The 24,978-nt window shown below is 34.3% G+C and overlaps 3 protein-coding genes across 4 annotated transcripts; 1 reads left to right on the top strand and 2 right to left on the bottom strand.

Moving 5' to 3' along the window:
• Positions 1-986: 986 nt before the first annotated feature.
• On the bottom strand, positions 987-4,251 carry LOC125216443 (histone-lysine N-methyltransferase ATX3-like). Its single transcript, XM_048118153.2, has 5 exons — positions 3,586-4,251; positions 2,018-2,100; positions 1,557-1,653; positions 1,364-1,463; positions 987-1,255 (listed from the first exon to the last, which is right to left on the bottom strand). The coding sequence occupies exons 2-5, from the start codon at positions 2,021-2,023 to the stop codon at positions 1,177-1,179; spliced, it is 282 nt and encodes a 93-aa protein (XP_047974110.2). The 5' UTR covers positions 2,024-2,100; positions 3,586-4,251; the 3' UTR covers positions 987-1,176.
• Positions 4,252-4,379: 128 nt separating this feature from the next.
• Positions 4,380-4,835, bottom strand: LOC125197830 (uncharacterized). Its single transcript, XM_048096349.2, has one exon. It carries the CDS (start codon positions 4,758-4,760, stop codon positions 4,557-4,559), a length of 204 nt encoding a protein of 67 aa, XP_047952306.1. The 5' UTR covers positions 4,761-4,835; the 3' UTR covers positions 4,380-4,556.
• An 8,305-nt stretch (positions 4,836-13,140) lies between these two features.
• On the top strand, positions 13,141-17,792 carry LOC125197832 (protein SHOU4-like). 2 transcript variants are annotated; one of them, XM_048096350.2, is made up of 6 exons: positions 13,141-13,250; positions 13,352-13,389; positions 14,255-15,270; positions 15,986-16,141; positions 16,735-16,946; positions 17,150-17,792. In XM_048096350.2, the coding sequence occupies exons 3-6, from the start codon at positions 14,398-14,400 to the stop codon at positions 17,340-17,342; spliced, it is 1,434 nt and encodes a 477-aa protein (XP_047952307.2). In that variant the 5' UTR covers positions 13,141-13,250; positions 13,352-13,389; positions 14,255-14,397; the 3' UTR covers positions 17,343-17,792. The 2 variants fall into 2 exon arrangements, with proteins under 2 accessions (XP_047952307.2, XP_088925080.1); XM_089068954.1 differs by lacking the exon at positions 13,141-13,250 and having other exon boundaries at positions 13,251-13,389.
• The last annotated feature ends 7,186 nt before the right edge of the window (positions 17,793-24,978 follow it).

The following is a 24,978-nucleotide window of genomic DNA, read 5'->3' as shown; positions in this document are numbered from 1 at the left end:
GATATGCCCTCTTGTCCAACTCCATAGAGCACTGTTAAAATACATGTCAAGAGCAACCAATGCATCTGCAATATGCAGAATTAACGGACGGTGCATTCGGAACCATCTACTGAACATTTGTTCACTCAACGCAGCAAAATAATCTTGGAATAGACGGAAAGCAACGTTCTCATAGTCTTAGAGAATGTACAGCCTAGTTCACAGAATATGTGGAGTAGCGACCGACCTCTGTTGAACAATTGTACATCTTCTATTTCTCTTTGCATTAGTGGCGCAACCTTCGTGTACATTTGCATAAAATATTTTAAGATATTATCGCCGTTTAGCATCACATCCATTTATTTTAGAGAGAACATTTAGAGATAGTATATAAAAATGAAGGTGAAATAGAGTTTTATTCACAGAATTTTGAATTTGAAATACTCCCTCTGTCCCCAAAAAATAGAGCACGAATTTTAATGTAGAATTGGTAAAGTAAGAGAGAAAGAGTAAAAGTAAGTGAGAAGTAGTGTTAGTGGAATGATGTGTACACTACAACAAAAAATACGAATAAGGACACTTTTTTAGTTGATTCGGGACACAATTTTTTGTTTCTAAATATTTCACTGACGCTTCAAAAAGCATCCTTATTGTTGGTGTGCCAAAAAAAATTAAGGACGCAAATAACAATCGTCGGTGAATTAATTTGGAGACGCTTTTTTAAAAATCGCCCCAAAATTCTTAGAGATACTTTTAAAAAAAGCGTCCCTAAATGCTTAGAAATGCTATTAAAAAACATTCCTAAAACCGCCTAGAGACACTTTCAAAAAGCATCCTAAACTCAACTTTAATAAGGAATATCATATGACTGTGACATCAAAATTATTTTAATGTTCCGTTCCTTCTATGAACTTTTGTTTCTAATTTAGTTCAATACCAAGTGGTGAATGTTACTAACCAAACACTTAGCATAATTTTTTCCATAAAGTAATTACACTGGAGTTGAATACCACCTCATAAAGAAGGCCAATACAGGCAAAACATTATATAAGTGACAATGTGATATTAACATACAAAAACCAGCAAGTATGTCTGATATTAGGATTTTATCCTAAATCCTAAACAAGGGAAAACATATAAAAAGATCCACACCTTTCACAGGACGGAGACAACATTCTCTCTCTAAATCAAGTGTTTCTAGTGCTCTTTAGACCCATGAAGCAAAGTCGCTAACATTTCTTGCTTCAAGCATTCTTGATGAACAACAATTTGACACCTGAGAGTAACAATGAAAAATTAACATCGTATTCATCACGTAAAGGAGTATTTTTTACGAACATGCACGTTGTTAAAAGAAACAAATGGAGTCAAATAAGACACATACCTAATACAAATAATAATTTTTTTTAAGTCCCAATCTCCAACCCATCGACATACTGCACATCTTTCTGTTGTCCATTTCGCGCAAACAGGTTCATAGTGCTCTATCATGTCAGAAAATAACTAAGTTATAATTCATGTTTGTATTGAATAGAGGGTTCAGGGAGATATAATAGGGTTTAAGGTTAGGAGAGAACCTTGTAGGATATAGCAACTTTTGCTTCGACTTGTGTGCCATTTCCATTTACCAAGTGCATGCTTCTCCATTCGCAAGACCCAAACTTGCAAACAACTCTACAACAGGTAAAAATATGGCAATGTTTCTTTCAGAAAATGAAAGGATATGTAAAGTGTCCAGATTAGATGAAACTAGAAAAGTAATCAGTATTTACAGATGAAGAATTGGAAAGTAAATTCCCTCAACACCACATCAAAAAACAGTAACTTTGTCTGGCAGTGCAACTTTACCGTTCTTTTTCTTGTTTCTGAAACAAACATCATGATTCTCAGTAGTTAAGGTGACACAAAGATTTTGAATTGCAGACCATACAAAACTAATACTACTACATTAGAAAAAAAACAGAGTATATCCCTGATATCCACATCACCAATGACTCCATGATTAAACACTAATTAGAATACAAACACAGTATCTCACCTCCATACATATGCTTGATTGTCATTCATTTCCATGTAGATCTTTAGCAATCAACCCATGTACTGAGTTTGTTGGCTCATATCCTGATAGGAGAACAATCATTATCCACCATGTGTACACATATAAACTGAACCTGGTACTCCTTTACAGAAATCATTTATAACATTTGACTTATATGTAACATTTTCTGTGACATCAGGAATAAAATCACATTCCAAGGATTCAAACCAAATTGGGAGTTCGAGGAAAAAAGGTTGGTGTGGCGTCTTGGCACTTGGTTACGTGGGTGGAGTCCAAACTTTCCCTTCTCACCGGGACAAATGGTGGAAAATTTGAAAGATATTAGAGAATGACAAGACCCGAAAATCTTTAAAGGAAGAAGAAGAGTGAATTTGTATCCTCAATCGGTGTCGAATTTTTATACAGAATACTCTTAGTTGGGGTAGAGATCGGCGAGCGTATCCTCACGGGTATGTTTTTCTCTTCATGAGGTTGTGCGAGAATAGGGGTTTTCTTTGTTGCTGACTTTTTTGGCTCTGCTGCCGCTTGGGTGTTTTGTTTATGTTCCTCCCCTCCCTTTGTGCTTTTGGTGTGTCGGGGTGCCCCCGACATAAGTTTTTAGGAGTTTGTGAGGTGTGTTGGCTTTAGCTTCTTTGCTTGTGTTTGTTTTGTTGCGGAGCTTTGTTTTTTAGTTGTGCTGAACATTTGCTCACTACCCCAGCTAGTTCGAGCATTTTACTTCTATATCAAAAAAAAAGTTACATAACATAGGCTAAATAATTCACAAAACAAATTGTATGAAAAGTAAATAGCGTTCATATTCAGCTGAACCATGAACATTTGATCGGTAAAGTTCCTACTTCCTTCACTGTGTCCAAACTTGATGTAGATGAGGAGTTCCACGATGCCTATAGCAAGTGAGAGCCAACAAAAAGATCCTACATCAACTAATTTTCTGCTAACATAGCAAAAAATCTATTAGTCCCTTGGAAACATCAAACCTTTCTATTTATGATATTGAAAGTATTGAAAGTCTATAAATATGTGTGTGTGTGAGTCTGTGAGTTTATGAGAGAGAAAGCGAACAATTATTGGTGATGTATTAAGATATCTGGTGTTTAAGAATCTAATATACTTTTTCAGTATTAATGCTTCATAAATATATAAGAAAACATGAAAAATTTTCAAGCAATTAATCTATAATCACAAAACCTACGAATGACTTCCTTCAACCAACAATGCCCTCAGACTGCCTAAACTGAAAGTGAGTGACGGAATTAGTTTAACATGTTAACAAAATATTTCAGTTCAATTATCGAGTCCAAAATGAAACCTAAGAAACATATAGAAAACTTGTATATTACAAACAATATATGGAGTATATAATAAGTAATCAAATTCTGGACAATTTATAACTAGATTCGTGTTGGATTGGATATAGCACAGGACTAAACAACGATGATCCAATTGAATGGACATAAGCATTAGAGTTGGGATATTGAAGGGCGATTTGGCTTAATTAAATTAGTAATCAAAGGAGAAATTGTTGGCATGAACATAGAGTTTACCTTGAGGAGCGGAGGAGCTGCCTCGACAGCTTCAACATCTATCCTCACGGAAACAGAGAGGGAGAGGGAGAGAGAGAATTCCATCGGTGAAGAGAGATTTAGACAATTCCACCACTTGATCACTTTATCTAATTCAATAATCCTTAATCGATCAAATTGTTGAATGTTGAACAAGAGATGCAGATGATTAAATTGATTATACAAACCTGCAAGATATACTAATGATCAATGAAGTGAATTCGCCCAATTTGAAAAAATGTAAATTGAATAGGAGTGGGAGCAATGAGATAGAGCGGGAGTGAAGGGAAGAAAAAGGTATGACCGCTTAATATATAATTGAGCTCCCAAATAAAAATTTAAAATGCTTTGACTGCGTCGTTAATTTTAACATTTCTTTATTAATTTACAACGCTAACTTTTGCGTTGCTAATTTAGCGGCTTTAAATAAAGGATTTATAGTAGTGGTAGGGTTATTATTTGTTGAAAATTTTCTATAAATGAATGTGTTTTATTTTTTGTGAACGGCCAAAAATGGTAAATGTGCCCTATTTTTTATGCTCTTTCCCAACGCTCCCCTTGCTGGCAATGGAGCGCGCCACCCACGGGGACGTTGGTAGCGGCGTAGCACCCCCCTTTCTCCCCATTGCATATGTCCTTAGAATTCACGAGAGAATCAAGATATGACATTTTACCACAATTTTATTTTAAATACAAAATAAAAAGTAATTTGTCTATAAATATATAAACTTTATTATTTTCTAATTTTTTAATATAAATACATGAAAATTTAACTATTGTTAGCAATTTATGAGTAGATTAACAATATAACACAATCTATGGATGTACAAACAAAATACAATTACTCATTTCGCAAGAAACTCAAACACTAAAATAAAGATAGATAGAGAACGTGTATATCTAAAACTAAAACTACAGTATCCAAAATTGTAGAGAACCCAAACAATTTCGAGCTAAAAATGGTACAAGACAAGGCGTCTGGAGCAGAGGGAGCAGAAGTACTTGCGCTTGAATCTGAAGCCAATGGGAAGAAAACAAAATCGGCAGCGGCTAATGAGGTCGAATGCTTGCACCTTTCCGCCGCAGTAAGGACAGAATCCCGGGGCCTGCTGCCGCGCCACCTCCGTCTCGACCTTGTCGCACCCTAGAAAACACATATATACAGTTACCAATCTTTTTGATCTTTCAGATTCAGATTTTTTTCTCTGTCGCAGAGAAGCATTTATATGCAGAAGAGGTGCGGATTTCGAGAAGATTCGGTGCATTGGTGGCTGCTTCCAGAACCATCAATCTTGGTTTCAGCTCAGTCAAATGTTTTTCCGTGGGGCCCATCCTGCTAGACACGTGGAAGCTTATTGTTTGAATTTTAATCAGATTTACGTTTTACACCACTTATTTTTTGGAAAATCTCCATCATTATCATTGTATCTATATCTGTGATGGAGTATGATCTATGATCAACGACAGAATCAGAAAATGAAATTCATGGAGTTAGACGCAGCGAAGAGTATTGTTCTTGTGTTTTGATACCCATGAAGTTTTCTCCGTGGTTTCATTTGTTATTATTATATATTGCCCTTATTATTACAATCGAAGTAATTAAATTATGTACCTTAGATAATATCGTCATCGTAAACTTTTTTTCGGGTTAAATACCTCATCGAAATATATGGCATATGACTATGAATCAATATTCTTATCGAGCAACATCTCATTCTTTGTTTCACTTACCAAAGTTTGAAATTGATAAAGTAAAATAAGAACTCTTTTAGTTTAAAATGACAAAATGAACAAGTTTATTAACGTTGAAAGTTAAACTAATGCTAAAATCATTTTATCCAATCACGTGTCCTAATTATCAACTTTCAATTAGAATCAGGTAACAAATTCTTAATACTTCGCATAACATTATTCCTTTTAAATATTTTGAAATAATCTATTTTTATTAGATGCCATCGAAATAAGATACTATATCAGTATATCCATAGCTACGAATCAATTATTTTTTGAAAAATACTACTCATATGAACTACTACTACTACTACATTTATACTACTCTAATAACTAATTTAACAATAAATGCCTTATTTTCTCTGCTCAAACTTATATCAACGCAAACACCGCATCTGCTATCTTCTCTGCCCCGACACACCGTGGGGCAGTGCGGATCCAGACATTTTTGAATTGGAGTGCACATTTTATAATAAATAACTACATAATATATTAAAATTAGCATCTTAAAACAAGGTTCAATTTTAAAGTCACTTATTAAAATACAAATAACACTCATTTTATATCACAATTAAACAAAATATTGTATTATTACGCTAAAAAACTAACTATAATATAATCACAAAACAAAAGAATATAGTATTCCCTAAAATGCAAGTGAAAATAGAAAAATATATTCTTTCACCCATTAAAATATAAATGAGATAAAAAACTAGACTCATATAATAGGAATATAAATTACCTAATACTTTAAAAATATATAAAAAAAGAGAACATACAAAAACTACAAATTTAAAAACCATAGCTAATATATATAAAACAGATTAAGTATATAAAAATTAAAATGATAAACCTACTAAATAGGAAGAAAAAAAGAAGAAATGAATATGAGACAAGGGGGGAGTTGAACTCTGCTCAAATCGGTGGAAAAGTGACGCAGAAACCAGTGGACTAGTTACCACTTTTGTCAAATGCTTCCTTGTTAGTACTATATATTAAGGACAATTATTTTGGGGTACAGTTGTTCCCCTAGTTACTAGTTGGATCCGCCAGTGTCGTGGAGCTGACGGCGACTTCAAAGACGGGAACTAATGGAGTTTCTCATCGGGCCGGTGGTGTGGTCGGAGGGAGTTGATTAGTCGACTCCATCTGATCCCGCCTAGATTCGTCATTGTCTATGATACACCATTTACTATTGTTTTTTTATTACTCCTTCTATCTACTATTGGGAGTCCTGACTTATCATTTTAGTCCGCCTGTCATTAAAAGTTTCGGTTCACTTTCTACTAATTTATTTCACTCATATTTTATAATAAAATTAATAAAAATGAGTCTCACATTTCACTATTTTTTCTTACTCAATTTCTTTTACATTCTGTGACAAACTTAAAAGGGATAGATGATACCTTATCTTTATTTTATCATTTTTAGTATCTAAAAATCACATTTTTAGTTCCCGGTGCGATTTTCATCCCAAAATGCCCTCTAAACAAATACATTTTTCCTTTTATGTCATAGATGATATTTTTGGCATGCACAAAACTAGTACCAAAAGTGATACTTTCTCCATTTTTTAAAAATAGCAACACTTTCCATTTTAGTCCGTTCCTTAAAAATAGCAATTTTCAAACTTTCTATTTAAGGAAATCTTTACACCCATATACATCAATTTGTTTACTACTTATACCACTAATAAAGTGGACCCTATAATCCACTAACATTAATTCTATTTTTTTTTTCTCGCTCTCTTACTTTACCAATTTTTCTCTCCCTCTTTCTTACTTTACCAATTTTTTCTCTCCTCTCCTACTTTACCAAATTGTGCATTACAACCCGTGCTGTTTTAAATGTTTCTATTTTTAAAAAACGGAAGGAATATTATAATAGCTTCTCTCATTCTCCTCACTCTTTATACTATTATTATTAATCAATATTAATATTATTATTTTGATGTTATAAATTAATAATTAATTATTTTTAAATATCATTCAAATATACTTAGTTATAATTATATTTAATTATAATAATAATAATAATATTATTATTATTACTCCTTCCGTCCCAGTTTAAGAGTAAGATTTAGTTATGCCACGAGTTTTAAGAAATTGGTGGAGTGTGTAATAAATGAAGTGAGGTAGTAGTGGTTGTTGGAGTATGTAATAATTGAAGTGCGATAGTGGAAAGTGAGACTCTTTTGACTTTTTGTATGTTTAGAATTTTGTTTTGTTTTATTCTTATGAAAGTAATGGCATTTGAGTGTAAATTTGATGAATAATGAGGTTAAATTTTATGTCCAAATATGGTTGATTCTAAACGTGACTCTAAAACTGTGACAGACTTAAATGACAAAATGTGACTCTTAAACTGGGACGGAGAGAGTATTATTTTATATTAAATTAACAACTAATCAATATAGTCTTATTAAAAAATTATTGTGAATTCATAATGATATAAAGAGTTGAATATTTTTTAGTTAGGAATTTTCTGATTCTTTCCCAATGGTCTATTTTGGATCAAATTAAAACTGTTTGTATACTAACTTAGTTGTTTTCTGAAATGTATTGATTTGTTGTTTTCTAGATAAAAATTGTTTTGTAAATTACATGTAATTATGTGTCTAGTAGTATCTTGAATGAATGACAAATTTTATGAGATATTTGTGAATTTTGTCTTGCAAAATAATTTGGTTTAGCGCATTTACAATTCATTATAGGAGAATTATGATTTATGGGCACATGTGCATTGATTAAATACAATAACTTAAGTTTTGAATTCGACTCAATCTGAAAACTCATCTCGCTACTGAGGTACGTATGTTTGTTATACTCATACTGAAAATATATGCCTTTATACCCTAGTTTCAAACAAAGTATTGAACATTAAATGTTTTAAGAGAAATATCTATTATTGTGCGAAAAATAAAATGTTTTAAGGTTTGGAGGAAATTATAATCTCAAAAGTTCGAGAAAAAAAAAGAAAATTTCAAAAGGTTATGTAATTGCAGAAAAAATGCCTTTTTTTATTAAAAAAATCATTTTAATGATCATCGTTTTTTGCCACGTTATATATAAGCAGCAATTTAAAGAAAAAATAATTTTAGATCGTGCATTCAGATTTAAACTTCAGATATCCAGATATACAAATATATTGTAAAATAAAATATTTTAAAATTTCGGATGTGTAAATTATTTAGTTACAAGTTACAACTACTTATTAAGTAATAATTAATAATTAGAACATACAATATCAAGCATAGTCATAAATACTTAAATACAGATGACGAACTGGAATAAATAATGCCTTATAGATCCAAATGACGAAATACTCAATACAAATAATTGTCTAAATTAAAAACACATGCATAATTTAAAACACATAAGTTTTCTTATATCATATTTAAAAATCAATAATTATTTTATTGAGATTAAGAGGAGTATTTTTAATGTAAAAAGATTTTTTCAAAAGCATGTTATTTTATAGTAATTTAATTTTCTAAAATAATTATGTAGTAGTATATAAATAGATTAAATAATTTATGAATATATATAATAGGGTCCTATTCTAATGCTTCTAGCACCCTAATTCAAAATCAAGACTAAATCTTCACCCTTGGATTTTAAAATGAGTGGATGGGATTAAAGCTCATAAATCTCAATGAATAGTAGACAAAATATCAACAAAAGGGTAATATCGTCATTATGTTATCATATGATAATTTTCGTGAGTGTTTTTTTATATCAACATTGTGTATTACAAATATTAACAATATGACATTAGAATATCAACACAAGGACAAGAAAATATCAACACATTTTTATTAAGATTGGACATGCATAATATTGAGATTTTGCCTACAATATATTGAGATTTTTTGTTGCATTTGTTGATAAAAGCTGCTTATCAATATGTACGAAAATTGAAATATAATTTATCAAATTTCATCACCCGGACATCGTCGGAACATATGCAATTGAGATCTCGTTGGAATCCTTATTAAATTATCTTTAATTTGATATATTTTTTGCGAAAAAATAATTTAAATTGAGAGAGTTACGATAAAATAATTTAAATTGAGAGAGTTACGAAAATTTAATCAATTGAATATTTTTTATTAAATTATTTAATACACATTTTAGGGTTGAAACACCTAACTAAAAATATTCAACTCATTATATTATTACAAATACAATTCACAATTTTAAATTTTTATTAAGACTATTGGATTAGTTATTAATTTAATATAAATATTAATAATAATTGTTATTGTTAATACTATATAATTCATAATTTAAATAATTATACTATAATTATTTATTAATTACTATACTAGTTTTTAGTATTATAACAATAATATTATTATAATAAGTAAATATAATTATAACTATAATTATATTTAACTATAATTAATTATTAATTTATAACTATAATTATATTTAAGTATATTTGAATGATATTAAAAAATATATTAATTATTAATTTATAACATTAAAATAATAATATTAATATTAATTAATAATAATACTAGTATAAAGAGTGATTAGAATGAAAGAAGATATTATAATATCACTTTTGGTACTAGTTTTGTTTATGCTCAAAATATTCTTCATGGCACAGATGGGAAAATGTATTTGTTTTGAGGGCATTTTGGGGTGAAAATCTTATCAGATATTAAAAATGTGATTAATAAATATAAAAAACGATATAAAATAAAGATCAGGTACTCCCTCCGTCCCATGAAAGTTGATACAAAACTTTTGGACACAGAGATTAAAAATTTATATTAAATAAATAGGAGAGATGAAAAAAGTAGGAGAGATAAGAGAGAGTAAAGTAAATGATGGAATAAAGTAAGAGTGATTAGATGTTTTGTCTTTTGTTAAAAAAGGAAATGACTCAACTTTGTTGGGACGGACTAAAAAGGAATACGACTCAACTTTTATGGGACGGAGGGAGTACCATTTATGTGCGAAAGTGAAAGATCAGGTAGTACCATTTATGTAATTCACTCTTTATTTTAACCTGTCACACAAAATTAGTTCACTTCAAAAATCTAACAAGCTTTCTCATACTTTTCTAATTTCGCATCAAAACACTTGTCATTCCGAAAGTCTTATTTTTAGGGGACAAATGGAGTATTAAATAAAGAGTAAAAGTAAAAACTGGTCCTGAACATATACACATTTTATGATTTTGGTCATAAACTTTATCTTTTGAATTTTTTGGTCTTATACATTTCAAATCAGATCACAATTGGTTCTCCGTTAATAATTCCGTATTTTATAATGGTCAACGGGTTTAACCCAATTTGGACCAATTAAAGCTCTAATTATGATTTTTAACTTTATTCTAAATTATTTGATATTATTTGTTTTAATTAGACCCCCCTCCAGTGGACAGCCCCACCACTGCCGCCGCCGCCGCATCCAACCCCCCCAAACGCCAGCGCCGCCCCAGCGTCCGGATCGATTTTCTTCTACAAGGAAATGTCCTTTTTAAGAGTTTTGATTGAATAGAGTTCACCTGCAGAGATGGAAATCTGAATGATATTACAGAAGATATGTTTCATTTTTTTTAATTAACAAAGATAAAGAACTCCAAATCAAAATCACGCAACGAAAATTGGGAATTAGGAAATCGTAATCGTAAAGAGTGACTGTTTATTAAGCTATTAACCAACAAATCAATGGAAATTTCACGAAATCCACAACAATGATTGATTCAATTCAGCACAAAATTCGATATTAACCGAATTACTCTTTTTTCTGGCTAATCGGAAAAATAAAAATTGACATTACACTAAAGGCATGATTGGTAGCTCTTATTAAGCCATAAAACCCCAAAAAAACCCAAAAAGACATCCTTTTTACTAACTTCTCTCCTGTTTGGTAGATCTTGAATTAGTCAGCAACCCCGGAAGAAAAATGTTGGATCTTCGACAAATTCGTACTGATTTCTGCGATATTGGCAATTCCTTATCTTCAAAGATTTGTGGTATTAGTTTTTGCCAAGATCTCCGATAAAGTGAAGTGCATATGTGTACCTATTTTGCCCTCCAACGACTCCACTCTGTAGACGCAGCTAGCCAGAAACAACAAGCCCGGAAGGCCCCGGTAGACGCTGCCGAAGCCGCCCTCGCTGATGACGAGAGAGAGGCTCAAGCCGCGGGTAGCCGATTTGAGGTCGGCTAAGGAGAATACCTGCAGATGATTAGCGCGGCCATGAGTTAAGAAATCCTGGAACAGGTCGGACGAGTCGGCCCAGTCGCGGCGCGACTCAGTGTCGAACTCGGATCGCCTGGTGGACGCCACGCTGAGGGAGCGCGCCCACGAGACCTCCTCGTCGTCGTCCCCTTCGGCGGTGGTGAAGTGGAAGCATTTCATTCTAGTTTAGTCGTCATCGTAGAAAAAAAAGGGATAGAAATTGGAATGTTGATTCGTTGGGGGTTGTTTGCCGCTCTTGTTGAATTGGAGAGTCAAAATTCGATGGAGATTGCAAGATTTGACTGTTATGGATAGAGAAATTGGCGTTAGTTTAGATGAAAAGGAAGTTGGCGCGAATCAGGGTAAAGTAGGCGCCATTTTCTGATTTTGTCGAGGATGATGGAGGGTCGAAGCCATTTTCTGATTTTGTCGAGGATGATGGAGGGTTAGGTGATGAATATTGATAGTTCACTCCTGCGATCTGATGTGATTATGTAACTGCGATTGCATTCTATGTGGTTCTGTAACTGCGAAATGGGCAAATACTCTGCGCCAATTGTGCAGAGACGCAAGGTTGAAGGAGGGCAAGGGGGTCATTTGTCTTGTAAAAGGAAGGCCAAATTGGGCATCACAATGTTTAGTGTGAGGATCCAGTAAACTGACTTTGGACTACCAAACAATGGATTAAGCCTAAAAAGGTTGCTACCAAACACCATTAAAGCCCATAATAACTATCTACATTTGAGGGAAATCGTTATCTGGGAAATGAATATAAGCCCAAGATTGCTACCAATCATGCACTAAAGATCATCTGCAAAATGCCAGAATCAAATCAGATGGCCATATATGAATTTAATTCAGCTCAAAATTGAAGCAAAATCGAAATCAGAGAACAAACATCAGCATAAAAGAGCGAGAGCTGGAAATGCAAATTAGTACCACGGGCACAGAAACACGAATCACAATGAGCCGATGTCAGGATCGGCGGCGAGCCGTCCTATTCCAGTGGTCGTGTTGGTGGATGAAGACGCAACAGCCGCCGTGGACGATTTGGGGATTTAGGGTGTAATTAAGCATAATTAGGGTGTAAGTAAGCATAATTAACTGCTTTAATCGGTTAAAATTGGGTTAAACCCCGTTGACTGTTATAAAATTAACAGAATTGTTAACAGAAGATCAATTATGATTCGATTTGAAATGTACATGATCAAAAAATTCAAAATATAAAGTTTAGGACCAAAATCGTAAAATGAGCATATATTCAGGACCAGTTTTAGCCTGTACTCTTAAATAAATATCTTTTCCATTATTTCAAACATAGTAGCAGATATTTTCTATCCAAATAAATATATAAAAATATAAATAATAAAAATATGACATCCTCAACTAAAAATAATTTTAATTATGTAACAAATCTTCATTCCCTGGTGGAGGTCGATAGGTATATACAGTAAAAAGTAGTAGTAATGAATTTGACATTTTACCTTTTTTAAGACTCATAGCTAAAAAAAAACATTAAGTGATATTTTTACATAATTTTAAAGATCAATACTAATATGCTTTCAAGATTATGATTTTGCAAAGTTCAAATAACGTACACCAAATTCCATCCAAGTTCACTTTAAAAAATAAATTTAAAAATGTAGGAGAGGATTATACATGGAAGATGAAAGGGAATAAAAAACATTTCAAAGCATAGCAGCAAAAAGCAGGAAGGTGAAGTGTGTGTTTCCGTTTCACAGTTTTGCTTCTCTGTTTTCTCTCTCCCTCAATCTGCAAAATGTACCTGCCTAATTTGCCCACTTTTTCTTCACCAGGCTCTCAACCTATGATCTCCAAAATGTCTTATCTTCAGGTTCGCTTATTCACTCCCTCTATCTCTGGGTATTGTGATCTCTTGTTTTGTTGACTCTTGGTCAAAATTGGAAATGTGGCTTCTCCCATTTGCTTGATTTCTCAAAATGGGTTCCAGATTTTCTTCTACAATTTCATATTTTGGGGATTTTTTTCTTTTTCGGGGATTCGGATGAAGGGATCTTTCTCCTCTTTTCCTTTTTCTTAAACATTTTCTCAAAACATAAATGTCTGATTAGGGTTTTGATCTCACGCCTTTGCTTCTGAACGCCTACTATTTGTGCTAAAGTTTCTATTTTGTTGGATCTGTGGAGTTCTGTTTGTGCTTGATAGTGTGAGGCTCGATTTTCGTGTGGGTATTCAAGAAATTTCGTGAATGTTATCAGTGCTGTCAGTGCGGAACTGTAGAAGTCTTTACTTTTTTTTTTATTTTTTTGGTTTTCCTGTGTGCACAATGTTTGTAATTGGTGGTTCTTAGATCTGGGTTTAGGCAGTACTGTTTTCACTTCTGAGGTTCTTGCTTTTGGTGGTTTAGTGAGGAAAGTCAAAGATTTCTGTGAGTGAAGTGTTTGGTCTTCAGCGTAGCTTCTTGAAAGAAACTTGCTTGCCATTGATGAGTTTTTGTTGTTTCTGCAGCTTAAATCAGTGTTAATTTTCACAATTTGAAGTTCTAGGTTTACTTCTTAGTTTGATTGATATTTGATTCTTAAAATTGTTCCAACCTTTATGTGTATAAGTGAGAAATTAATGGCTGCTAAGTAGCATACTAGTGGTGGAGTAAGAAGGCAGAGTGAATTGCTTTCATGTTCACTTTTTGTAGTGAATTGCTGCTCACATTTTTAAATACTGGATTTGGTGTCTTGTAGGAATAAGATTCTGGCCTGACATCCCTAGATTGATCTAGTGAGTTAAGTACTTCTGATTGTCCTCATTGGTGGCTGTCTTTATATATTGGTTCGTTGCCGGGGTATTGGATCTCGTGGCTTCTTTGGAGAACTGAACCTAAGATATGGGCTCTCGATTCCCCTCTCATCAGTTGAGCAATGGTCTTTATGTATCGGGCAGGCCTGAGCAGCCGAAAGAGAAGACTCCAACAATGAGCTCAGTTGCCATGCCGTATACTGGAGGTGATATTAAAAAATCTGGAGAGCTAGGTAAAATGTTCGACATCCCTACGGATGGCTCTAGGTCCCGCAAATCAGGTCCCATAAACAATGCTCCAACAAGGTCAGGTTCTTTTGGTGGGGCAGCTTCTCACTCGGGGCAGTTGAATTCCGTGAGAAGTGGCTCAGTTTCAGCTGGTGGGGTTTCTGGATCAGTTTCATTAAAGAAAACGAATTCTGGCCCACTTAATAAACACGGTGAGCCATTGAAGAAGTCGTCTGGTCCGCAGGGAGGTGGAACTGCTGCATCTCGCCAAAATTCGGGTCCTATTCCTCCAGTTCTGCCAACCACTGGCCTCATTACGTCCGGGCCTATTACGTCAGGTCCTCTAAATTCATCGGGTGCTCCACGCAAAGCCTCTGGTCCTTTGGATTCTACAGGCTCAATGAAGATGCATAATGCTTCTTTAGTCAATAACCAGGCTGTTACTCATCTTAGCCAGGATGATGAATATTCATTTCGCAAGAGCTTCCCAAAGCCAATTCTTTGGGCCATCATTCTCCTCTTTGTGATGGGATTTATTGCTGGTGGCTTTATCCTTGGAGCTGTTCGCAATCCCATTCTACTTGTTGTTGTTGTTATTCTTTTCGCTGCAGTTGCTTCTGTATTCACCTGGAATACGTGCTGGGGAAGAAGAGCTATTACTAGTTTTATAGCTAGCTATCCAGATGCAGAGTTACGAACTGCAAAAGATGGCCAATTTGTCAAGGTTTCTGGGGTATGTCAATATGTTCATTTAGAATATATACAGTATTGACTATTCAGGTGCATTACACGAAGATTCTTCCGCATTCATAGAATGCATAAAAACTTGAGAAGTGAGAACTATGGGTTTCTTGTTGAAGCAATTATGGAATCCTAAGAAACATGTCCTGAGATCAACAATACTTGCTATGATGCTATAGTTTATGTCATTCTAGACATTTTATGCATGCATTTGCATTTGGTTTAAAATTTGGTTTCGAGGCTAAGATCTGTCTTTCCCAATCATCATGTTTCATGTTGCATTGCATTGTTTTTAACTAGGAAACTAGATTACTCTCAATCAAGTATTGGGATGAATATAAATATTTAAAGGATATTGCAAGTCATGTATTTGCACTTAATTTTTTTTTGAAAATCTTAGTGAAACGTGTGAATAGATAAAATCCTAAGAAAATTTGAAAATGAATCAAGAAACCTTTTCTAAAGTTCGATTTTGGGTGACTAAATGTGATATGGTTTACAACTTTTAATATAGGTGAAGCAATGTGTTTGTCTAATTATAAACGTGAGTGAGCATAATTATCTCCTATCCTTAGTATGGAGAATATTTGCCCAACGTATGTGCCTCATGGTAGTAATGTTTGTTCAGAAATAGAGCATTGATGCAGCTTGTTTTAGCTTCAAAACCTCAGTGTTGTCGTAGCAAATTTAGCTTTCTCCTTTTGAAGGTTGTCACCTGCGGAAATGTTCCTCTTGAGTCATCATTCCAGAGAGTTCCTCGATGTGTTTATACATCTACAAGCTTGTATGAGTATCGGGGATGGGATTCGAAAGCAGCAAACCCGACACATCGTCGCTTTACCTGGGGCCTCCGGACATTAGAGGTGAGGAGGAATACGTTGTTGTTTACATGCTGCTTAAGTTGTTCTTGAAGCTTTTGTTGCCTTCTTCAATGAACAAAATTCGTCTGTTTATATCATGCTTAAGTGATACCTTTCTCGATATTTCTTTCTTTAGTGTTGATATTCTCTTGTCCAATTACAGTGCTTTCCTCTACATTTAGTCGTTATTCAACTAATCGCACAAAACGGTTTAAATAACATGCAAGGAGGGGGCATAGCATTTTTTACTCTTGATTGTATTTGAGAAATTGAGATCATTGCATGAGAGAAAAAAATAAAAGAGGCTAAATCTAACCGAGTGTAAAATCTTAGCGAGTTTTATGCATATGAAAGCCCAAGGTCTTTTCTTGTATATTGATAATTAACCTTCATTTTAATTGCAAATAGTTTGTGTTTACAGTTTACTAGTTCACATTTTGCCCTTTTTGAACCTATGGGACTTTAGGACCTGCATGTGACATTTGATTAAAGTTGACTACGTGAATTGTTAAACCGTACTGTCATGAATTGTTAAACCCTACTGTTTGGGTCAGGCCAAGATAATGAAATATGACTTGTTGCAATCTTTGCTGCAGAGGCATGTTGTTGATTTCTATATTTCTGACTTCCAATCTGGTTTGCGGGCATTGGTCAAGACTGGCTATGGTGCCAGGGTAACTCCATATGTGGACGAGTCTGTTGTGGTCGACATCAATCCATCTAACCGTGACATGTCTCCTGAGTTTGTCAGATGGTTAGGAGGAAGAAATCTTTCTAGTGATGTTCGCCAAATGCGTCTCAAAGAGGGGTAACGATCCTACGATACCTCCCAACAACCTTGCTTATCCTGTTATCTCTGTCAAATATATTTCTATGTACACATCACACTGATCGCACGTGACAAGCCACACAAAATAATATTCTCGATTATGCAGCCAAAGCATGTTATTTGGATTCTACTTCTTAGAATCTCACTCATAGTTTCCAATGTTTTTCTTGATTGATGATTAGTTATATCAAAGAAGGTAGCACTGTGAGCGTTATGGGAGTCGTGCAACGGAACGAAAATGTATTAATGATAGTCCCCCCATCAGAACCCTTCTCAACAGGATGCCAGTGGAACAAATGCATCCTTCCAGCCAGTCTAGAAGGGATCGTGTTGAGATGTGAGGACACATCTAAGGTAGATGTCATACCAGTTTAGCAGTTTGACATTCACTGAGTTGGTTCGTTCCGTTACGAGGAAAAACAAGAAACAACCAAAAGAAATATCGTTTCTCATCAAATGGATGGAAATCAAAGGTGAGTCTAGTCTTGACCAGATGTATAGTTTTTCGCGTTTCTTTTTTTTCCGTGTGTGTTTTTTTCGGTCTCTTTCGGGTCCAGGGGTTATATATATCTCGGTATGTCATCAGTGTGAATTATTATAGTACAGTGGAGGGTAAACTGGGCGATTAACAAGTTGAACATTCATTTTTCATTTTCATTCATCATTTTTTCCCTTAATTTTTGGTTAGAGTTGCTTTGGTCAATTAGAAGTGTACCTTTGCTCATGAATGTTTATTGGCTTGAGATATTCTCTGTGGCCTTTTTAGGTCACTTTTTTTGCATTTGGTTGGAAATGAAGTACTCCTATGTATTATTGTTCATGATATATTGGATCCTGAAATCAACGCACCAGATTTGATTATACATTTAAAAATATAAATACCTGGATGCGTCATGTTAAAATGCATATAGCATCCAATCCACAACTAAGACCAATCCTATACTATTAGATCTTAAAATGAGTGGATGGGATTGAAAGTACATGGATTTCAATATATAGTGGATAAAAATATCAACAAAAGGGTAAAATGGTTAATTTGTTATAACATAATAATAATTTTCACAAATTTTTTTTTATATGAACATATTATAAATATCAACACAATGACGTGAGAATCTCAACACTAAGTAACAGAAAAATCAACACAGTTTTATTGATATTGTACATGCATTATATTGAGATTCTTTGATGCATTTATTGATATAAAATCTGCTTATGAACATATACGAAAATTGAAATAAAAATGATAAAATTTCATCATCCGATCATCGTCGGAACATATGTAATTGATATCTCGTTAGAATTATTATGAAATTACCTTTAATTTGATATATTTTAAAAAAAAAAAAAAATTATATCGAGAGAGTTACTCAAATTTAAAATTTTAAAAGTATTTTGAGGAGAGAGAAAGTGGTTAATTTTAACCACAAAATTGACTCTAATACCCTTTAAGTTTATTTAATAATTTTTTTAAATTTAAAATATAATCCATGATATTATTTCAACCACTAGATCTACTAATCTAATGACTAAGATTTGATCTTAATTTGGGATTGCTAATTAGTTAGCAATTGATTATAACCTTATTTGGACGTTTTTTTATATATGAATACAACAAATACTCACTCCGTCCCATTAAATATGCAACATTTGGGAATTGGTACAAGTTTTTATATAGTGTTGTTTTGTGAGTTAATAAAAAGAGAGTAAAGTAAGAGAGATGAAAAAGTAGCGATAGAAATGTTTTCATTTTAAGAAACGTTTCATTTTTAATGGGACAAACTAAAAAGGAAAACGTTTTATTTCTAATGGGACAGAGAGAGTATATAATAAATACGTACTTAGGGGGAGTGATCAATTGCCAACTCATCATTTTATTGCTAACTACAACTAATTTAAGACCATAGGATTATAGAAATCTTGTGGTCTAAATTTTGCCACGTGTAATTTTCATTTTTATTAATTAAATCGAAAAAGATAAAAATGTCAATATAGTGTTTCGAAAATATCAACAAAATGCTTTGAGAATGTTAACACATTGCTTATATTGACATATTTTATATACTATATTGACATTTGTTGCTGTACGAAAAAATTGAATTTTTTTTAAATTTTTTTTCAAATTTTGACATCGGAACATATGCAAGTGAGATCTCGTTGTAAACCTTATGAAATTATCTTTAATTTGATATATGTTGTGCAAAAACATAATTTAAATCGAGAAAGTTATATGAATTTTAAAGTTATGAGATATTTTTTAAAAGTCAGTTATAACTAATTTGTTGTAAATTGACTTTAATACCCTTATTGACATTTTTTTTATCGTATTGACATTCCGAGACTATGATCTAGACCCTTAATTTCAATATCTATTGGCTATCATTTAATTATAATTAATAATTAAGAATTGAGTTAGTAATATAACACTCTCCACGTACTTAATTATAGGATAGTCAAATATCATCATATTTGGCTGAATATGTCCACATAATTTGATTGTATCAAAATATAAATGTATCAATACAATGTTACATTTATATAAAGAGAGTTAATTGGTATCAATATCTAAATACTTTGAATGCATCAATGAGTCATGACAATATGATAATGTAAACACGTATAAATCAACAAAACAATACTAAATCATGATGAATGTTAAAATAACGAAGGGAAATTATCAAATAAAATGTATCGTATACGAGAAAAATATGTTGCAAGAAATCACTATCCTAATGCACGTAATAGTACTCCTTCCGTCCCATCGAAGATGACCTATTTTCTTTTTTGGTTTATCTCAACCAAGATAATTCATTATTGAAAATAAAAACAACTTTACTCTATTTTATTCCCTCAATCTTACTTTATTCTCTCCTTAACACATAAAACAAAGTTGTATGAAACCTCGTGCCACCTAACGAAGGGGTTAATCTTCATTGCGACGGATGGAGTACATGAGAAAAACATATAGGTCATGAATATACTAGTTTTTTCATTTTGGGTCGTCCCAAAAATTAGACAAAGTCTAAATAAGGAAAGTTTTGAACTACTAATAACGTGGGTCTCACATTCCACTAACACTACTTCCACTATCTCTCTTACATTTTCCCATCTCACTCTTACATTACCAAGTGCACATTAGCTTTGTCAATTTCTGGGGAAGGAGGGAGTATATGTTTGATAAATGTTCTTACTAGCAAAATATAAAGTCGATCGCTTCCTCGTCATCCTGCGACCACCAATCTGAAACTAAATTTGTTAAGTGATTCAACATTTTAGAATGAGAAAAATATCATCACAATTGAAGATTTTTTTTTTCAAAGTTGTTTCAATTGAAGAGAAACAAATGAGAGTACTATGAGCTAGCTCTTCCGCTAAAAACCATGCTCTCACACCCATGCACCCTGATGAGGCTCTTTTCATGCATGTGTTCGGTGATAAAACTACATTCAAATCTGTAATCTAACGCATAACTTTGAGCCAGGTGTGTGTGAAAGTCCGCCATATTCAGAAAACAAGTGGATCAGTTGAGCGGACGAACAGATTAAGGAGTTATTTGCTGTGCAAACAGCTCAAGTTGGATCAAATGGCATGCGACATGAGCACTCTATTAGAAGATTGAGTGTTACACAAGAAAGATCCCCAAGGGTGAAGGGTAAAAAAGACTTTTCAAAGGATAGTTGCTCTAGGGATCAAGACCTCACGGCTTCCTATAAATGGAAATAGAGAAGCAGGAAGGAGGCAGCTTCCAGTTCTTGACACTCAGTAGACTTCAGATCTCTTCTAGGGCTGAAATGGGGGCTCCCAACACTCAAAACTTCTAATTTTCGTTGCATACACACTTGATGCCTATCTTAGTTTAGTTTAGTCGTGGTTTGGTGTTGGTTTTTATCACTTTAATCATTTGGGTTCAGTAATTCCGCTTCGAGAAGAGGCGATGAAACAATTTCTCTCTTTGGTTGATGTTGCAGACTCTTGATGTTTTGATTTAGTAAATTTAGTATTATGATTTCGATTCTCGTTGTAATGTCTTGTTTACCATGCATGAATGCTCTAATTTACTTTCGACTTCTGATTTATGATGCATATTTTAGCTAAAACGTTTTGTTACGGTTTGATTTGGTTGGATTTAAGCTTTCGATTGATGTTTCTGCTTGATAGCAAGGAAAATTATGGATAAAATGTTTTAGGATTTTAGATCTAGGCTGCTTTGTGATTTCTGCATGACTATGGTTTAGTTTCTTATTTACGTAGGTGCAGTTTAGTTATTAGGGGTAGATTTAAATTTACAAGCTGTTATGATAGTTTCGTTGTTCGTAATTGTTCAGATCTGATTATGCTCTGTTTTTCATGTTGATTTTGTGAAGAAGATGAAATTGTTAGAAAAGTTTTACTTTATTGTACACTTTGCAGGCGACAGTCGTCCACTTTATTCTATTTGTCCATTTCTGGGAATTGCATGATGAGTTGATCAAGTAGATTTTAGTTGTGTTTAGCAAGTGGATCAGTTTAGTTAGTTTATTTTCTCAAGTCATATAGTTTAACTTAACCCACCCCGTAAAGCGTGGCAGCAGCTATTCCCATTCATGTCCGCAACAAATGTAAAACACATCGTCTTTGTGGGATCGATCCTTACTTCCCTATACTAGTTACTAGCATTATGGGTTAAGGTTTTGAAACGCCTCTGAGTTCCTCCATTCACCTCACTCTAAGTCGGATTAAGTCAAGTTGACCAGTTTGAATTTCACTGGATCCACTTACCGAATTTTCGCAGGTAAAAAGGACACCCATTGGCTAGCTGGATCAGTTTGACAATTCAATTTGAGCAATTCACAACGATAGAGTTTCAATATCTTCTTTTTAAACGACTTTCACTGTTTAAAATGAAAATTCTTTTATTTATATAATAAGGATAATTTTCTAAAATAATTTTTTTTTATTTATATAATAGGGATAGTTTATTTAAACTTGGCAAAGTGCGTTATTTTTTATAAAATATCTTTTGGCTTATTTACGAAAAGTTTCATGAATTTAAAAGGTATTTTAAAAATATATGCACTATAAATACAATAGATAAATATATGAAATACTTCAGAGGAGAATTGAAATGCTTTGCAAAACAATAATAATTTTTATCTAATTTCCTTTTTATTTAATCCGCTACTGTAGTTCTTCATTTGCTTGGATTTCTATTTTGCTTGTTCAAACAAAAGGGGGCGAATCCTAATTGCTTGGATTTGTTCTTGGGGCTAATTGCCCGAATCTTATTTAGGGCTCATGATTAAGGAATTCTGTATATATGTTGAATTCGATTAAATTGCATGCGTATAGGCTTAAGTAATTTAAATTAGTGTAGTATAGTTTGGGGATGAAACAAATCTTGAAAATTGTATCGTTGGGATTTTGTTTGTTATGTATTAGGGCATCCGCAATGGTGCGGACAATGCATCGTTAGCCACTGCAGCATCGCGGACTATGGGTTAACCATCGTCCGCGCCCGATATATCATCCGCGGACGATGCGCGGAGGATACCCCATTGTCCGTCTCATCGTCCGCCACTGTGGACGACGCAGACGATGCAATGCGATTCCTTTTTTCTTAATTTTATTAAATTTTCAAAACCTATATATACCTCTCATTTTCACTTCATTTTTCACTCTATTCACTCTCAAATTCACACTACATTTTCTACATTTCAAGCAAAATGGATTCTGGAGATTATCCAAATCCGAATAGTCCGATGTTTGGTGGTGCACAATGGCCGGGTACAGAACCCGACGAATACCGGCCATTCGACACCAACACCGAGTACGATCCCGACTTTAGCACCGACTCGTACGGGCTGTCCGACATGTAGCCTTCTCCCCACCACTCCCTCCGCCACCAAGAAGAAGCGGACTAAGGCACGAGCCTAGAAGTTGCCTTCAACGGAGGTGTGTGAAGAGTTCGCCCCGGGAAGGATGAACTACTCCGACACCGAATCCATCGTCTTGACGAGATGTTGAATTGATGTTTTGGAGGATCCGGTGTACGCCAACAACCAGAAGGTGACTGTGTATTGGGAGCTCATCGTCGAGAAATACAACGCGACCAAGCCGGCGTACGCCTACAAGCGCTACAGGGAGCAGCTCCGCAAGCAATGGGATCAAATAAAGAAGCTGGTAAATTTGTTCGCGGGGGAGTACGAGAAGTGCGAGAGGGAGCAGTGCAGTGGCGAGAGTCTCGTAGATGTGCGGGACAAAGCGATGCAATCGTACATTTCATTGTAAGGCGATTTCAAGCACTAACCAGTGCTGGGCGCTCTTGAGGGACAAGCGGAAGTTCGTTGGTGGTGTGATTCCCCCATCGACGGCGGCGAGGAGGAGGGCGTCGAAGCGCACCTTCGCTGATTATACAAGTAGCGATAGCGGCGCGTCTCCAATGGACCTCAACAATCCGGTGTTCGAGGATGAGAGTTCCGGCACACCGATGTCCTCTCGGCGTCCCCCTGGCGTCAAGGCTGCCAAGGGCAAGGCCAAGGCCACATCCTGCTCCGCTGCGCCGCCTGAAGAGGGCCCGTCGCCGACCCCGAGTTCGACGCCCTCCGCGACTTCGACTGCGGCCCATGCCTACTCGGATTTGGCGGTCTCCTCCGACTACAGGACGTTGTTGGACGCGCACACCGCCCTCATGCAGGCGACCAACCCGGCTCAAATCGAAGGCATCCAGCAGATGATCGATGGCCTCAGCCGCAAGTTGGGACTACTCTAGACTAGCCTTCTTTTTTTGTATTTATTGTTTTTTTTTATTTCTTAATTTGTAACTTTTTTTTAATTAAGTAAATTTAGAATTTCCCTTTAATTGTGTTATTTTTATATGTTTATTTTTATTTACATTTGCAAACATAAAAATATAAACACAAAATAGAAGTAAAATGCTTAGAGCGTCGCTTATGGCGGACTATAGTCTGCCCCGCTGCAGGTGCAATGGGAGGAGGATAAAATCCTGACGTGGCTGTGCATAGGGCGTCGCTTAGGGCGTCCCATTGTGGATTCCCTTAGTTCGTTTTAAATTAATTAAGTGTCTACATTTGAACGATTCAGCGACTGACTAGGGAAGGTGAGGATTGTTCATCATCTTCATTCGAGGGTTTTCTTCTTTTTATTTAATTTAAAGAATAGATTTAGGATTTAACATAAATACCTAGGGAAAATTTCATTGTGCATGTTCTTGAACAAACCTAGTTTATGATGGCTAGATCACACAGAAATTTACTAATCCATTGTTTGTTGACATGAATTATAAGTAAAACATTATTGTTGACATAAATAATATACGTCGTTGACATGAAAATATTTGTTGTTAACATAATAGTTGACATAAATAAAGTTGTTGTTGACATCGTAGTTGACATAAATAAAGTTTGTTGTTGACATTGTAGTTGACATAAATAATGTTTATTGTTGACATTCGATATTCTCGGTATTGATATGTGAATTGTAAGTGTTATTTGTTAGTTGTTGAGATTTTAATACGAGTTGTTGACATTCGATATTCTCGGTATTGATATGTGAATTCTAAGTGTTATTTTTTAGTTGTTGACATATGCAAAGAGAATCTACTTTTGTGGTATATGATTGTTGATGATGCAAAGAGATAATAAGTGATTGTTGTGTTCATATGTTGAGCAATAAATGAAGTGTTTGTTTACTGTAAAAATTGAATAGAAATAGTGTGATTGGTGGTGGAGAAAGATGTGGAGAGTCATGTTGTGGAAGGTGTGGGAGTTGTGGATGAGATGGAGCTGTGGGTGATGGTGAGAAGGGTTGAGTTTAGGTTGTATTTTATGAAAAATGTTGTTGACATAAATTATATGTAAAACATTGTTGTTGACATGAATTATAAGTAAAACATTGTTGTTGACATAAATAATATACGTCGTTTACATGAAAATATTTGTTGTTGACATCGTAGTTGACATAAATAAAGTTTGTTGTTGAATGTTTGTTGTTGACATTCGATATTCTCGCTATT

This window comes from Salvia hispanica, chromosome 3, assembly GCF_029641045.1.
Source record: "Salvia hispanica isolate PSC_SH4W2 chromosome 3, Shi_PSC_v1, whole genome shotgun sequence".
Classification (NCBI taxonomy): Eukaryota; Viridiplantae; Streptophyta; class Magnoliopsida; order Lamiales; family Lamiaceae; genus Salvia; species Salvia hispanica.
The sequence above is the reverse complement of the archived record's forward strand: the minus strand, read 5'-3'. Positions and strand labels throughout refer to the sequence as shown.

Coding starts and splice junctions, on each gene's coding strand:
- LOC125197830 (XM_048096349.2), bottom strand. CDS start 4,760: ATGTGTTTTCTAGGGTGCGACAAGGTCGAGACGGAGGTGGCGCGGCAG.
- LOC125216443 (XM_048118153.2), bottom strand. Junction 1,464..1,556: donor AAGTTGCTATATCCTACAAG/GTTCTCTCCTAA, acceptor CTGACATGATAG/AGCACTATGAACCTGTTTGC. Junction 1,256..1,363: donor AAAATTATTATTTGTATTAG/GTATGTGTCTTA, acceptor TGTTACTCTCAG/GTGTCAAATTGTTGTTCATC.
- LOC125197832 (XM_048096350.2), top strand. CDS start 14,398: ATGGGCTCTCGATTCCCCTCTCATCAGTTGAGCAATGGTCTTTATGTA. Junction 16,142..16,734: donor GGGGCCTCCGGACATTAGAG/GTGAGGAGGAAT, acceptor TCTTTGCTGCAG/AGGCATGTTGTTGATTTCTA. Junction 16,947..17,149: donor CAAATGCGTCTCAAAGAGGG/GTAACGATCCTA, acceptor ATTGATGATTAG/TTATATCAAAGAAGGTAGCA.